Source organism: Pituophis catenifer, unplaced genomic scaffold (genome assembly GCF_029215685.1).
Source record: "Pituophis catenifer annectens isolate HBS135680 unplaced genomic scaffold, rPitCat1.0.hap2 SCAF_2, whole genome shotgun sequence".
Classification (NCBI taxonomy): Eukaryota; Metazoa; Chordata; class Lepidosauria; order Squamata; family Colubridae; genus Pituophis; species Pituophis catenifer.
In genome coordinates, this window is record NW_027256882.1 from 176,201,566 (window position 1) to 176,217,966 (window position 16,401).

Sequence of the window (16,401 nt, forward strand, 5' to 3'; positions counted from 1 at the left end):
TCTGCTCTAGGACTTGCCAGAAACATGGAAGCGTTTGGGCAAATTTGGAGCAATAAAGGGGCAGTTTGAACTGACAGCTGTGTGTGTTATCTCTGTGCCGTGTCCTGGGTCATCACACCATGGCTTTCCCCTGACCATGTTTCCTCCTTTATAATCCTTTTGGCTCTAATTCTAAAGGCACTCATCTGTTGAATTCATAACCAGAGGGAGAAAGCTGCTCCCCTCATTCAAAACGAGTAGCCCTTCATCCTTGCTTCAAAGCTCTCTCACAATGACAAGAAGGCACTACCCTATATTTGGCATTGGTAGACAATGTTCAAATATTTTCCATGTGCAACCTGCACCCTTTTTAGAAAACATGGCTGCAAGCTTTTTGCACTAATGTTTCTTCTCGATTTGGGGACTATTGAGCAAAGCATCAACCAAGCTGGTTGTTTTTAGCCATTAGCTTTGATTTCAAACACCTGAATTTATTCTGATATGAAAACACATCATGGTAATCCAAAATCCTGCTCTAGCCAGAAACTTGAAATGGGGTTCCAGTTTCAACACATTCTCACCTCGTATTCTAGGTCTTCCGCTCGCTCAGCCTCTGGAGCAGCCCCTTCCATGAATTCCACAGGGTCATAATATTCATGCGCAATTGAGGGGCTTTGAAGAAGAAAAAATACAGAAGAAAGAAGGTAAATTTTCTGCTTTCCTACTTAGAACTTTCCCAGGCTCTTTTCTATCAAGTGTAATTTCACCAAAGGCAAACAGATACCAGAACTTAATGTGACAAACTTAGATAGGAAAAGGTAAGATGGAGCCAGGGTTTTCATAGGACAATATGAAAGGAAAAATTCTACTGCTTATTTTTTCTACTTCTGAAAAGACACAATAACATATTCTGATATTTTCATGTACAGGTAGTCCTCGACTTATGACCACAATTGAGTCCAAAATTTATGTTGTTAAGTGAGTTTTGCCCCATTTTATGATCTTTCTTGCTCTAGTTGTTAAGTGAATCACTGCACTTGATGTTAGTAACCTGATTGTTAGGTGAATCTGGTTTTCCCATTGACTTTGCTTGTCAGAAGGCTCCAAAAAGTAATCACATGACTCCGGGGCATAAATATGAGTCAGTTCCCAAGCATCTGAATTTTGATCATATGATTATGGGGAAACTGCAAAGGTTGTAACTGTGAAAAATGGCTATAAGTCACTTTTTTCAGTGCCGTTGTAACGTTGAATGGTCACTAAATGAACTGTTGTAAGTAGAGGACTACTTGTATTTAATGCATGTTAGGATTTTATCTCCTAGATTGATATTATTAGCTACCCTGGACTGGCTTGTACCAGAAGTGTACAAGATATAAGTACAATCAATGGTAAATAAAGAAGACAAGATATCGTGTCTTCCTCAGGATAATGCTTACAGATCAGGCAACCCATAGGGTTCCATCCTCACAGCCGGAGGGCTTGGTGGCCGCATCCTGCCTAGATCCATTAAGTGTTCAAAGGTGATGTCTGTCTGGGTTCCACTATCGACCAGGGTTGTGATATCTCCTTGAGAGATGGATCCCTCACCACCTCCACCTCGGCTACGAGGACTACGCCGCAACACCTGGATGACCAGAGGTTCCTTAGAGCACCGGAGGGCCTCAAGCGTCTGCTCCTGCGAGAGACGAGACAGTTCCCGACCATTCACCTGAAGTGGGAAGAAGAGAGAAAGAGGATGTCAGAACGTTCTAAATCAGGGGTCTCCAACCATGGCAACTTTAAGCCTGGCGGACTTCAACTCCCAGAATTCCCCAGCCAGCAAAGTTGTCAGGCTTAAAGTTGCCAAGGTTGGAGACCCCTGTTCTAAATCCTTGCACTTTCTTCATGTGCACACTCTGAAGTCATCCTCAAATATCTTTAGACTTGAGGTATTATTCATATAGAACTGGTTTTGCAATTTCCCCAAAATGGCTTCCCCCCTTTTTTTTACTGAAATATTTTCTTCTGTATGAAGGAAACAGCAGATTGGCCTCCATTTTATTTGCCAAAAGAGGATTGCCGTTCGCCTTTTCCTCCATTCTCTGCTGCAAAGCCCATTGTAACAATGGGCAAAAAGAGACTGCTGGGTTAACAGCAGGTTTTAAATGTCACAAAAGAGCAGCTGATCATTAAATTATTTAAGATATTATCATTGTATTTTCATGTCCATGGAGAGTGAAAAATTGTTACGCTAGGAGCCAAAATAACTTGACATGATTTGGGTATTATATATGTTGAATATATGTGTGTGTGTATATAGGTATCTTCACACAAATTTCTAAATATGGTAGCACGAAATCTTCACCTCTGGTTTACTCCTGGCTGCTGCCCTTCAGACATTCCCAGCCCCTCCAGATTGCATCCATATTATCCCAGTTATATTTGTTTGCAGCAGGTGATTATGGAATTGCAGCAATTGCATTCAGAAAATGTTACATTCAGTCCACTTTAGCATTTGACAATGTTGTATTCTCCAGAGATCCTGGATTATAATTCGCATCACCACCAAATTGATAGTCATACACTGTACTGTACAAATCCCTCTAGACTAGAGGGTGCCAAGCTAGGAAAGATATAGAGCTACAGTTTCATAGGTTGACCCTAGACGACTAGTTAGGTCAAGATCCTAGATTAACATGATTCCATTTTCCCAATTTAGCAGTAGAAAAGCTACACAGGTTTTTGAATCAGGAAGTTTGGTCATCATTCATTATTTCAAGAAAGCAAAGAAGTTATTGTAAACAGGATACAATAAAACTGGCATGATAATGGTTAAGTACACTAATTAAAAATTAATGATTTTTATAGTTCCTTCTTATCCTAGAATGCTATATGAGCTTTCATGCAAATTATTACAAATTGGTACATGGGAGTTTCTTAAAAAGACAGGAAGCTCTTGCGGTTTAGGAATGTCATTTTTCTGGATTGTATCAGGAGAAATGTACTTTGTTCTGGCAATTCCTCTTTCTGGACTCATTCACAGTAATACAGAATGGAGCTGCAGCAATAAAATGCACTAATTATTATTCATATAAATGTAGTAGTCCTTTGGGGTCTTGTTTCAAATGCAAAAAGCACAAAGACAAACGTATGATCAGACTCCATTATTAGGAGAATCTATTTATTCAGTGCTCAGCTTTTGTAATATAGACAGTCCCTAAATATTATAGGCAATTCATAAATCAAGAAACTCAGTAAAACATATATAAGGATAGATCCAATTTTATCCTCAGAACTATCTGTAAAATAAGCTTAACTCTCATGGGTAATAAACCTGAGGCTGGGAATGGAAGCTCATTAAGCTCAATACTCTTTAATTTAAAAAAGCTTGCAGAGGTTTTTTTACATGTTAGAGAAAGAGCCATCTTCACAGTCTATTAATTCCATCATTGTATCTCATGATGCAAGCCATGTATTGGAAATCCTATACACAACCATTTTAAAAAAAACATTTTTTTATTTTTGTTTTTGCCTCCCTCTATCCTATAAACCTGTGTTTCTGGCATGCTAGCAGGGGATTTCTGGGAGTTAAAGTTGTTAAGGTTGAGAAACATTCTCTAATCTGCTTTTTAAAATGCCTCTGTTCAATTTGTATTGTGTACAGCTACTAAAAACACAGGCAGTGTCAGAATAGTTACTCACGCTTAGTGCTACCAACAATTCTTATAGAAAGGATCCCTGTCTTGTTTAAGAATGGACCTCAGAGCCTGTTCTCCTGAAGAGGCAGACACATCCATTTACATCATCTGAACATCTGACTAACTGGGGCCATTCATAAGTCTTTAATGCTGCTCCTCTGGTTCCAAATGAAACCACAGCCCAAGTGGTGCTTACTGGGAGAATGAGACTTGTGGCTAATTGTCCAAAACCTGTTTTGTAGAAAGATTGGGAATGAACCCAATAAAGATAGTCCTCAACTTACTTACAACCATTTGGTTAGTGACCATTTGGAGTTATATGAGCGCTGAAAAAAAGTGCCATGGCTATTTTCCCACACTTATGACCATTGCAGCATCCCCATGTCACGTGATCAAAATTCAGATGCTTGGTAACTGGTTCATATTTATGATGGTTGAAATGTCCTGAGATCATGTGCCCACCACTTGCAACCTTCTGACAAGCAAAATCAATGGGGAAGCCAGATTCATTTAACAATCACGTTATTAGCATATTAACCACAGTGATTCACTGAACAAGTGTGGAAAGTAAGATTGTAAAAGGGGCAAAAGCTCAATAACTGTATCACTTAGCAACAGATATTTTGACCCCAAAATTGTGGCCATAAGTTGAGGACTACCTGTATAGTAGAAATGGTTCTCATCACATTTTGAATATTCAGAGAACCATTCCTGAAAGATCATTCAACATATGACCATCTAACATATCTTTCCCATCTCTGTAAGACGAAAGCACAACACTATCTATTTGCACTGGGTTTTTTTAGTATCCATTAGGATTGCCATCATCACCATCTTCATCATCCTCTAAAATGGCTGAGAATCCTACCCTATCTAGTACAAGTCCTTATTGCTGCCAAACATAAACACACAAACGAGGTAAAAGAAATCTGCCCAATTTTTCTTCTCAAATAACGGCTATACAAATCTATCACAAACAGCACTTCTGTTTAGACAGACCTCTTGAGAAAACTCCAAATCAAATGTATCTCCCTAATCAGGCAGACGGTGTTCATCTGTGCCTGACAGTTATACTGATTTATTAGGTGGGCCTACGTGTGATAGTAGCTTGATTCATTCATTGTGAAGCCATGGTTGATTTTAATCAGGTTGTTGAAAAAGCTACAGTGGATAGTTCATATATTTTGCTTATCCAGAAATTGTGGTTCACAGACTAATGTGCCCCCAACTAAACAAAGCAATATATGCTGTAGCTTCCTCAGAGGGGCATACCTTCTAAGGGTCAGGTGGCTCCTGAAAATCTTGGGGTAGCACTCAGAAGTCTCCAGAAATTGCCACCATACTGCAATTGTTATGTCACAGGGGAAGAAATTACACAGTGCACATATTGGTCAAACTTAATGTTTAACGGATTATAAATGAAATAATGAAAATGAAATAAAAAATATATTTAATTTTTGACCTGGCTTCATGCCTTGCTTTTTGAAAGTTAACTGACTCCAACATATTATTTAAAGACAATAGTTCCTTTGGAAAGATATTATATACATCATTAGACTGGCATATTTCATGAATGCAACCATGGTGTGTTTCAAGTGATGGGTCTGCTAGAAGTACAAAACACACTGCTGCTCCATTGTAATTGGCTTGAGCTTAAAAAGAAAAGGAGTTGCAGTGAACTGAACCAAAATAATCCTATTTTTTAAGAATAGGCGCCTTAACCAATTAGTGGAGTTCGTGGTCCATTTAGCCCAACACAGACTGCATTATTTGGCAATGCTCTCCAAAATGACCCTACCAGCGTAGATGGACTCCAAGTCCCATTATTTTTTACCATTGGCTATATTATCTGGGATTGAAGTCTGGGAATTGGCTGCACATTGTAAAAATAATGTTTGGGTTATAAAGGCCAGATAAGTTGAAACGAAAAGGGCTTTTTGAAATTAGCTTTTATGGGATGAAAGGAAGATTTACAACAGAGGCCCATCTTGCAAGGGTTCATAATGATCATCTCACTTTCAGTTTTTTCAGCTGTATAAGAATGTTCAAAATTCTTCTGTCTTGGTAAATTAAAGAGGACAGAATAAAGGAATCCTTAGATTAAAAATCAAAGAAACAAGAGAATGGCTGTATTAGAGGTAATCCTGGTTTGCTATTACCGGTACACGCTATGCCCCTCCCCTATGCCTCTTGTGTCTCTGTACACAAAAAGCTGTTGTCACTAAAAAAGAGATCAGTGGATAACTTTTGTCATGAATTCTGTCCTTGGAGTTTACCTGACTTCAGTAGCTGATTCTTGAAGGCAGATAAAACCTTAATGAAAATCTTTTGACTTAGGCAATTCTCAAGAATCCTCATTCTCTTGAAGTTCCAAGGGCAATGCATTTCTCCTCATAAATTTCAAACCGATAAATAATGCCGATAGTTCCTCATTGTACAAACCCCGTGGTACACTCCCCCTATTTGGGTTCCCAGAAGGCACACCCCCGGCACACCCATTTCGTACATTGTGTATGTTCTATCATGTTCAAACAAAATGCAAGACATGATGCAGTTACCGTGGGAACTTGCCCAGCCACTACTTCATTATGCGTCACAGGCTGACGCACCTGTGAGCTTGTCGTTGTGCGGTGCATCCTCATACTGTATGTAGGAGGATTTCATGCATCACATTACCTTTTGCTGAATAGACATGTGTGTGTGTGTGTGTGTGTGTGTGTGTGTGTGTGTGTGTGCTTGCGCGTGCCTGCATGGGTGCATCTCTCTTTCTCCATCACTGCAGCTGCAGTTACCATGGCAACTGAAGTGATTGATACAGGCATCTGCAGCTGGGGAGAAAAAGGAAAATATGGGTAAAAGGGATCAAAAGCAAAACACATCTCCTTCCTACTCGCTAGCCTCAAACTCTAGAAATGGTGGGTGGGTGGGGGAATATGAATTATCCTCCTTTCTTTTTCCTCTTCCATTTGGGGCTGTGGAAGTTCAAGGTGGGCAGGAGGAGAATCTGGGAAAATAGATAATTTGCTTTCTTGCTTGAGGACCACCAGGGGAACATTCTACGGAGGTGAGGTGGGAGAGTTAAGATCTTAAGTAAAAAATAACAAAGAAGATTGTGGATGAGGTGGGGGGCGCATCAAAGAAACTACAGGGTAGAGAAAAGAGGCTACATTAGAAAAACTGTGAGGAAGACAAATGGATTGGGGAGGGGCTGCGGGTGGGAATGAGGAGGACATTCTTTGCCTAAGGAAGGCCCTGTAGGAATTTATAACAAATGCCAGTCGCATTCCTGGAGTGTTATCCAGCCTCGGCCCTTCAGCTGATGGTTCCCCATAGCTTTCCTTTGTGTGTTTATTTTTTCTTCTTCTTCCTTTTCCTCAAATCGCTCTTCAGGTGATCATCATTTTCTCAATCTCTACACTAATCTTTTCCCTTCTCCATCTTTCTACTGAGCCATGGCTATCCCCCTCCCCAATTTTATAAAAACCTTTGGCTGGAATCGAACATTAGAATGCAAGGTCCAATCCCACTAGAGCAGAGGAGGCCATAAGCAAGTGTGCGCTCTAGAGAGATTTTTCTGTGTGTCTACTATAATCATTTCAACTGGGAGAAGAAAGTACGTATGCACAAGAAGCATTGTGAAATGATGGACGCCACAGGAATTGGAGATATTTTTCTAGATACAGATGGCATTATTTGTGAGTGTCATTTTTTTGTTTGAAAATACAATGTATGTCTACAAGGTGTTTATATTGTTTCTCACTGCATTGATAAATGCCATTCTGTGTTGTATGTATTATATGTCTTTGTGTACAACAGAGCTTAACCAATGTTGTGTCTGTGTGTGTGTGTGCATATATCTGTCTCTACTACAAGAAACAGCCCCATTCCTATCCTGTTAAGGATTTTATGTATTCATGTGTGAATGCACATTGAACATGAGAGAAAGAAAGGAGTTATACTATATTTTCTCCAACTATTTTTTGGTTTGATATTGATTATGCATATAATCCTTAATACTAATAGTGTTGCTATTTTTATCTAGATTTGGTGTGGCCTGGCTTCTGTGTCTTTTTACAAATGTGTTGGCAAGTCACACCAAACCCAAATAAAACCAACCACACAATGCTTTAATTTGATGGACTTGGGCCATCAAACTTTTAAGTGCGGTACTCAAGTCAAGTCAACCAAAGCCACAACTACAGGTAGTCCTTAATTAATGACTGCAATTGGGTCCTGAAATTCTGTCACTAAGCAATGAAGCTCATCACATGACCACACCAGACTTACAATGTCACTTCTACTGCAGTCATTAAGGGTGACATCATGTGACTGCAACCTGCAACTTACTGCCAGTGTCTCCACTGACTTCGGCAGAAGCTTATATATGGCAATTTTGGGACTATGGGACACTGCAACCCCTGTAAGTTTGAGGACTGCTCATAAATCTGTTTTTTTCAGCACCATCATAAATGTGAATGGTCATTAAACAGGGCAATCATTAACTGAGGACTACCTGTATCCAAATATTTTCTTCCCTTGGGAAGTCAACTACTGATGCCAACCTTACTTTGCAAAGTAAGTAAGGTATCTTAATCCCAGTCCAGCATTTTCTACCAACCTGCAGCCAGGTCACCAAGTCTTAGGCAATTCACAAACCTGTAGATAGCATCCTATGTATCACAGTATCTCATATTCAAAGCTATCCTTTACATTATTTAATTAGCATGTTGCTACGTCTAGGCATAATATTCCTCCACAGGCTGTAAAACCTGGGTTGTAAAGGTCCAGATCAGTATACCTTAAACATTTTTCTCTCAGAACTCATTTCCACTAATTATGGAGGACCCAAAAAAGCTTTTGTTTGTATGGGTTATATATATTGATATTTACCATACTAAAAATTAAAATTGACACATTTGCTGCTGCTATTGCTTCTCATAATTGTTTGATGAGATTTTAATATTATGCTATTGTTTTTTAACAAAGGCTGGTAATTTTTATTTTTCAGACTTCTGAGAGGGTCTTGGGGGAACTCCCAGAAATCCTAGGAATACATTTTAAGAATTACTCTGGATTTTTTTTTCTTTTAATGATCCTATGTAATCCCTTACATCAGGGTAGAGTCAGGGCAATTGAATAGAGTTGAGCATTTACTGGCCCTTCCTGATGCTTATATAGAGCTGACAGCAGATATTTTCTCTTTGTGCCCAGAGAGAGAAATGTCTGCAACTACTTAGGATCGAATTCATAGCCTCCTGATTTTGAGGTGAGAAATCCACCTCTAGGCCACCATGTTGCTCTTAAGAATTGCTCTGGATAACAGCAAGATGTTCTTTGATGCTATCAAGTGGCTCCCTGAAGTATTGTAGGCCAGAGCTAGTGTCCCAATTTCTTCTTTTCATCAGTGTAGTGTTTTGTGATGGCAATTGGTCCATTAAACAGCTTGTGAAGTTAAACCAGGAGAAAGTATCATTTTGTGCCATGAAAGAAAATGACTATGGTTAAAATTTATGTGACAGGCCCTACTACTTAGTTGCCATCAATTAACAACAAATTTTGATTCACATTCATTAAAAATCAAAACCACAGATGCAGAATCTGTTGAAAAAATGCACGTTTTCTTGAATGGGTCTGCTTAGAGAACACTGGAATTCTGTTTCATTATTGTCTTGAACCTATGTGAATATCAAGACCAGTATACACAGATGTCTATATTCGCTGATTTTTCATAACTTAATAACTTGTAGTTGAACATGTGTCAATTTATTGATAGACACAAAGTGCTATGAAAACTCTACCCATGCTATTTTGAGTAATTAATGTCAGTCTTAAATTATTCTACTTAAGATACATTATGCAATGATTGACTCTTTGGACAAGGCTCTAATGCTGAGGAAAGTGGAAGCGAAGAGAAGAAAGAGAATAAGAGGGCAACCAGAAGAGAGATGGATGGGCTCAGTTGCCATGACAATGGGGTATCATTGAAAGAGCTAAAGGACCAGGATAGGTCATCATGGAGAAAAATCTACCTATGTGGTTGCTAAAATTCAAAATAACGTGACAGCACATAATCAATCAACCAATACATTAATCAATTAACAACTGATGATTCAATACAAAAAAATTCTAAACAATAAAACTTGATTGGGGTCAGTCAACAGAAAGAGACATTTTACATGCCCCATCCAAACAACAAAATGCACGTCCTTGTTATACTCTGAGAACCAAAGAATGTTGTAGTTTCCTGTAAATAGTTTCCCCTAAAGTTCAAAATAGGAGGTTCATAGCCTGTTGTTAGAATTCATTGTGCTCTGAGAATTTGGGAGATGAACCTGGAAGATCTGAGTACAGACTGCAAGTCTTTCGATTAGATTGGAATTTGGAGATTTGCAATATTATTTATTATATTTACTGGCTGCTAGGCTGATGGTAAATTTCTAGATGAGATTCTAGCCACACAGATTCAGAAAAACAAAGGAAGGAAAAGCTGGAAAATGCTATTCAAAATTATACTGTATAGGTAATCCTCAATTTATGACTGGTTACGACTACTGCCCCAAGCTACTTATGAAAATCTGATGTCCAGTCCCCCGTCCCCCCGTGGTGACAGGACCACATTTACACACATTTGTAGAGCTCCACAGCCATAGAATTTATGATGTTTTTGCCTGGAAACCAGGGTTTACTTCTGGCTTACGACAAAAGCTGCTCTATAGTGAACAATGGGTTCACTTAACAACACAGCATCCACTTAACAATCAATACAAAAAATTTGTAAAATTGGTCCAGTTGCATGGTGACCCGCTTTGTGACTGTCATGACTTACAACCGTAACTGAGCTCCTTGTAACTTGAGGACTGCCCGTCAATACAATGTAAGAGTTCAGTTATTACAATTTGTATTGTATGTATTTTAACAATGGTGGTCTTTGCAATGTAGATATGATTAATAAAATATCTGGGAGAAATTGAACCCTATTACAGGTGGAATGTACTCATTAAAACTTTACTTATTAATATTATCACATGAGACCTGGGGACCGTTTTCCAGAGCTCTCCACCCAATGAGTGTGAAATCTGCTGACTATTGCTGATCTCTATCCTGCCTCAACTACAACTGTGATACTGATGGAATTGCCATGATTTTTCGTATGCAGTGCCTGATAAAATGATTGGCTGATTCCTCTAGTTTAGTTATTCTCTTTTTTGCAAGTCACCAGCCAGCTGGAAAAGCATCTGCCAATCACAGCCTGCAGCAGGAATGGAGGTGGGATCTAATTGTGGAATTCTGTCCATCATCTCTAGGCTCCACCCTGAGCCTTTTCTTCTACTCTCTGTTTCCTTATATCCCAAGGTAAATAAAGTTACAAAAGGAGCTGCATTACTCAGAGCCCTTTTACTTAGTTATTCTCCTTTCTTCTTTTCCTTTTTCTGAGAGGCAACCCAGATGCTATCTTCTACATTCTTCTGTGCTTGTGTGTTCAGTCCTTTAGTGGCAGATAAGGCTGATGTGAGACTAGATCAGAAGATGTGTATGTGTGTGGAGGTGATGCCTTCATCAGCTTGAAATGGCCACTAAGCACTACTTTGATCACACCTATCATGTTTTCCCGAAAATAAGACCTTGTCTTATATTTTTTTGAATCCTGAAATAAGCGCTTGGACTTATTTTCGGGGAGGTCTTATTATTTTGGGATGCCTGGAGCAAGATGGGGCTCCTCTTGCTGTCTTACCTGATTTCTAGCTCTGCCTTTAAATATTTTCGGGGAGGGCTTATTTTCAGGAGGTGGATCATTTTAGCGCATGCGTTCAAAAGCCCGATTGGGCTTATTATCAGGGGATGTCTTATTTTCGGGGAAACAGGGTACTAGTTAGTCATCTGACCTCACCTCCAATTTAAGAGATTTTACACATTTTGCACTGTTACTGGATGGTCTTGGCATAAGAGGGAATGTGCGGTCTGAACTCTAAGACTGCTAGAAAAGACTTAAAATTGTGCTACTCATAGTCTGGAATTGAGAGAAAGGCAACTTTGTGGAAGCATGGGCATCAAAAAGATGCAGCCATGTGTGACTTTTGGGATGAGACCATTTTAATTCTCAATTGAAAGGAAGTACTGTTTTCCAGACTGCTTTAAATCTTTATGAATTTTGTTTCTTTTCTTTGGCAACTTACATATTTCAAATCCAAGAAACAAAGAGCAATGTATCATTCCTTGGAATAGCATTTGACTATATGGTATTTTTTTGTGCCATTATTTTCTATACTCTGGAAACAAGCAAATGCTAGTAATTTTTGGACTCAAATAAGTTTCAACTTTAGTTAAGCAAGGTTTATTTGCTGACTTTTTTATTATATACTGTATATTTTTCCTAATGTAATGATTGACACGTTGAGAATATTTTTGTTCCATACTTTGTGAAGCCCTATAATAAGAATGGCATTGTGAATTCTAAAATGTCTTATTTAAATGTTATTGAAAGTAAAAATGTTAAACTAGAAATTATGCTGAGAATTAAATGCAATGTCTCCCATCTTGTGTCCCCTATCCAAGATGGACCAACTTTCATTGTTCATGCTGACTGGAAATTATGAGGTATAACTATAAGATATCACAAAATTGGCAGGTTAGGGAAGATTGTTTTTAAAGCTATTAATAAACCCAAATAACCTATTCATTCAGTTTATACTCCACCTTTCCTTTCTAAAAATTATCAGGTTAAAAGCAAGTGGAATATATAATCAGGTTTAGACAAGGTGGTATCCTCCAGTTGCTGTGGCTACAACTCCCGTAAAAACTGTCCACCATGACCAACAGTCAGAAATTATGGGAGCTGTCTTTCAGGTATCTGGAGGGACCAGGATCCCAATTCCTTAATTTTGTTTCAGCAAGATATGGAGTGGGACCATGAACAACAGAAGAGGAAGAAGCTTCTCCTTTTGCTGTCACCTGTTGAAATCCTGAGCTATAAAGCAGGGCTTCTGGACAGAAGGGAAATATTGAGAGTACAGCTCAGCTCAAAGAATACTATAAGCCACAGATTCCCTTTTCATCCCATTTATTTCCCACAGTGAGGGGCAATTTTATTACAAGAGATGAAAATAGGAATGATGTGCAGATCTGAGTCTAATCATTAGCTGATCAAATGGTTCTAATCTAACGCACAGATTCTTTTGGCCTTTCTTTGTACAAAAAGAATAATTTATCATACTGAGGACATCAATCAAATCCATTCTGTTTCATGAAAATCTGATTCCCATGATCAGCAACTGGAATGAAATTACCAAAGGACACCCTACTCCCCCCCCCCCCACATGGCTCTTGCCCAATGTTGTGCTGATTGGGAATTATGGGGGCTGACATTCAACCTATGTTGAGTTGAGGAAGGCTGATGAGAGAAGACCTTATCAACACAAGGATATACAGATAGCAACGCTGTGTGTATTTGGATTTGCTTCTCAGTTTGTGTAAATGATCTTATTTGCTATTTTCATGCTGTAAATCTCTAAATTAACAGAATTTAAATATTGATAGTATTTAAATGATAGTAAGACAAAAGAATAGATGGTCCCTTATGGGGCAAGCAAGATTATCTACACAAACACAACCCCTGTAATGTACCTGCATATACTGATAATTGCACAAAAGACAGCTATGTATCTACTTTGCCTACAAAAATATATAATATTATAGATTTCAACTCTACACATAGGCAGGTACACATTAACTGTGTACCCCCATGAGAGAATATTAGAAAACTCAACCTGTTTGAAATATAAAACCCTTGGGTTTTTGTTTTTTTTTTTGCTATTTTTTAAAAAGCCTCTTGCTTTACCAATTACAATATAGCTTTCATCTCTGTAATGCAGACTAGGAGGCTGTCTGATTTTGAACCTCTGACCTGGGATGAGAGAGTGTGATGGAAAAAGACCTGGATAAATGGCACATACAAAGGAGAGAGAGAGATTGGAAACAAGACTGATGGGAGAGATAAAAAGACAAAAAGAGGAGGGAAGGGAGGAGTAAAGAAACAGATACCAGAATAAGCAAACCGCTGAGGAGACTGAGGGACTGGAAGGAATGACTGGAAGGAAGAGATGGAAGCAAGTGAATGAATGAATCAATGAATGAATACCTGTCACTCCCTTCTCAAACCATTGCTTCACCCTTCGCTGCTCAGTGCCATTCATCCCAATTTGTTCTCCCCCCCCCCCCGCTTTTCTTTTTCCAGAAATCCTCTCCCCATTATTTCAGACACTGTACGCTATGGGAAAAGGGGGGGGAGAGACTAGTTGCTAAGCAACCTCCCCTCACTCAGTACCTGGTCCCTCCCCCATTGCAGCATTAACCCCCCCCTCCTCTATTCTCCGAATGGTACTCCAAATCCCCACTCCACCCCAAAAGACAACCTGGGATTCCTATTTTGATGTCCTCCCTCATCCCCATCCCCACCCCCACCCCCACAAACATCTTTAATCATTGTAGATCACTTGCTTTTTCTCAGACACTTCCATCTTCCAGCCCTCTACCTTGCCCCCCCCCATCCAAACAGTCCTTCCAGTGGGAACGATTGGAAACTCCCTTGACCCTTTCCAGTGCCTTCCTTCTCCCCAGACGACCCTATTCTGCCCTCTTTTCATCTTGCTCCTCACCTACACACACACACACACACACACACACACACACACACACACACGATTCCCTTAATGCTTCGCTCATCTCGTCCCATCAGTCGCGTCCCATAGACCAATGCCGCCCCCATCCCTCCATCCCTCCCTCCATCCCTCCCTCTCTTACCTGCAGCATCACCCGATATTGTTCTTCGGGTTTCTCTACCACACACATGTTACATCCCATGGCGATGCCGCTCGAGGGGGGCGGACCGAGGGGCCACAATTTAGGAATGGGGGGGAGAGGAGATCAGCTCATGGGGATCCTACAGGTGGGGGGGGCGAGTCGCTCGCCCTCCCGGCCCCCCCACCCTGGCATAGCCCTGGGCAGGGAGGTGGAGGTGCTGTCCAGTGCTTGCCCCCCATTCACCCCCCTGGCGGCATAGCGGCGGGTTTAGACCGAGCAGAAAATGGGGGAGGACGGCAGGAGATGTTTCTCTCCCCGCCCCCTCCGCTGGAGGTCGACGCAGGATCCCCCGGAGGCGAGGGGGACGCCTGTCGCTGTTGCGAAAAAATGCACCCTCGTCCGCCGTCTGGTCTGCCTCGCTCCTTCGCTCCGTTTGCCAAAAGGAGGAGGGGAGAGGGCGGAGTGAAGTGTGTGTGTGGGGGGGGGGGGGAACGACGACGGACGCGGCGTTTATAAATATGGATGACTTCGGGGAGGGTTTGGGAGCCCGGCCGTTGTTGGCGCGACGAGCCTGCCAAGTCCCGCCGTCGGTGCCTCCAACGAATTGGCCTTTCCGGCTGTTGCTCTCGCTCACCGGTGCCAGTCTCGGCTTTCCCTCCGTCCTTTGTCCGTCTCTCGCCGCGTACAACGGCCAGCCTGCAATCTCTATCCGTCTAGTCTGTTCCCGTCTGGAGGGGCCAGCAGCCCCCGTCCCGTCCCGTCTGATTCCCTGTCCCTCAGATGTTGGCGCTGCCTTTTAGCATCGTGGTCCTCCTGCCCCCTACTTTGCCCTCGTCGTCCGCCTTCAGACGTTAGGTCAATCCGTGCACCTCTTTGGCAGGGCCCGGTGCTTTTCTCATAGTTTTTTAGGGAACAAATAGAAATTATCCGCTCGATTTTTCACTCTCTCCATGTACCCAATATCAAAAAAATTTGCTGCCAGGTGAAAATGGCAAAGAGGCATAAGAGGGAGATTTAGCCATACAAAGGCAGATAAAACAAAATTGGGGAAGCTGATAGATGGGGCTGTTTTCTGGTTCCATTCATTAATTATCCATTTATACCCATTCCCATTGATGCTTCCTGCTGGATAAGGGCTGTTCTAATGTCATATTTTCTATAGTGATCATTACAGATAGTCCTAGAATTAGGTCCATTAACGATTGTTCAAAGTTACAACAGTGAAAAAAGTGACATATGACCATTTTTCACACAACTGTTGTAGCATCCCCATGGTCACATGATCAAAATTTAGATGCTTGGCAGCTGATTCATATTTATGATGGTTGCTGGGATCATGTGATTACTTTTTGTGACCTGACAAGCAAAGTCAATTGGGAAGCCAGATTCACTTAATAATTATGGCAAGAAAGGTCTAACTACTAATTTAAATTAAATAATTAAATGTAATAACTTAACAACTGCAGTGATTCTCTTAATACTGTGGCAAGAAAGTCATGAAATGGGGCAAAATTTATTTGACAACTCTCATTTAGCAACAGAAATTGTGGTCATAAGTTGAGGACTACTGTATATTGTTGGACATGTCCTGCATTTAAGCTCAGAATTTCTAACACTAGGTTTACAACACTATAACAAAACAAAACAAAAGACAGAACACTGTAAGGCAACCAGTCAGTCTAGTAGTGAGGCCTTGAATTCCTCTGTCCAACCTACCTTATAGGGCTATTGTTGGGTCAAAATGAGACAGACAAGTGTTATGTATGTCTATGACGATTGGAGGAACTGCCAATCAAATCATAGAAATGGGGAGCACCAACTCCCAGTTTATATTTCAGGAGACTGGGGTAACCACAAAGAAAGGAGCTATGCATGGAAAATGGGTCTGAGGGAGATTGAGAGCCCTAGACTGCCTGCCAAAATCTCCATCTGTCAGGGCTAGAGG

The 16,401-nt window shown here is 40.6% G+C and overlaps 1 protein-coding gene across 3 annotated transcripts in view; it reads right to left on the reverse strand.

Annotated features, from left to right (window-relative positions):
• The window catches only part of PDZD4 (PDZ domain containing 4), a 29,039-nt gene extending 14,523 nt beyond the window's left edge, over positions 1–14,516 (reverse strand). The window contains exons 1-4 of one of the 3 annotated variants that reach the window (XM_070935185.1): positions 14,457–14,516; positions 6,452–6,487; positions 1,419–1,690; positions 561–651 (exon numbers count right to left, since the gene is read on the reverse strand). In XM_070935185.1, the coding sequence (XP_070791286.1) occupies positions 561–651; positions 1,419–1,690; positions 6,452–6,487; positions 14,457–14,516 (459 nt within the window). The remainder of the gene's footprint in view (positions 1–560; positions 652–1,418; positions 1,691–6,451; positions 6,488–14,456) is intronic. The other 2 variants (XM_070935187.1, XM_070935186.1) reach the window with 2 other exon arrangements.
• Between the last annotated feature and the right edge of the window lie 1,885 nt (positions 14,517–16,401).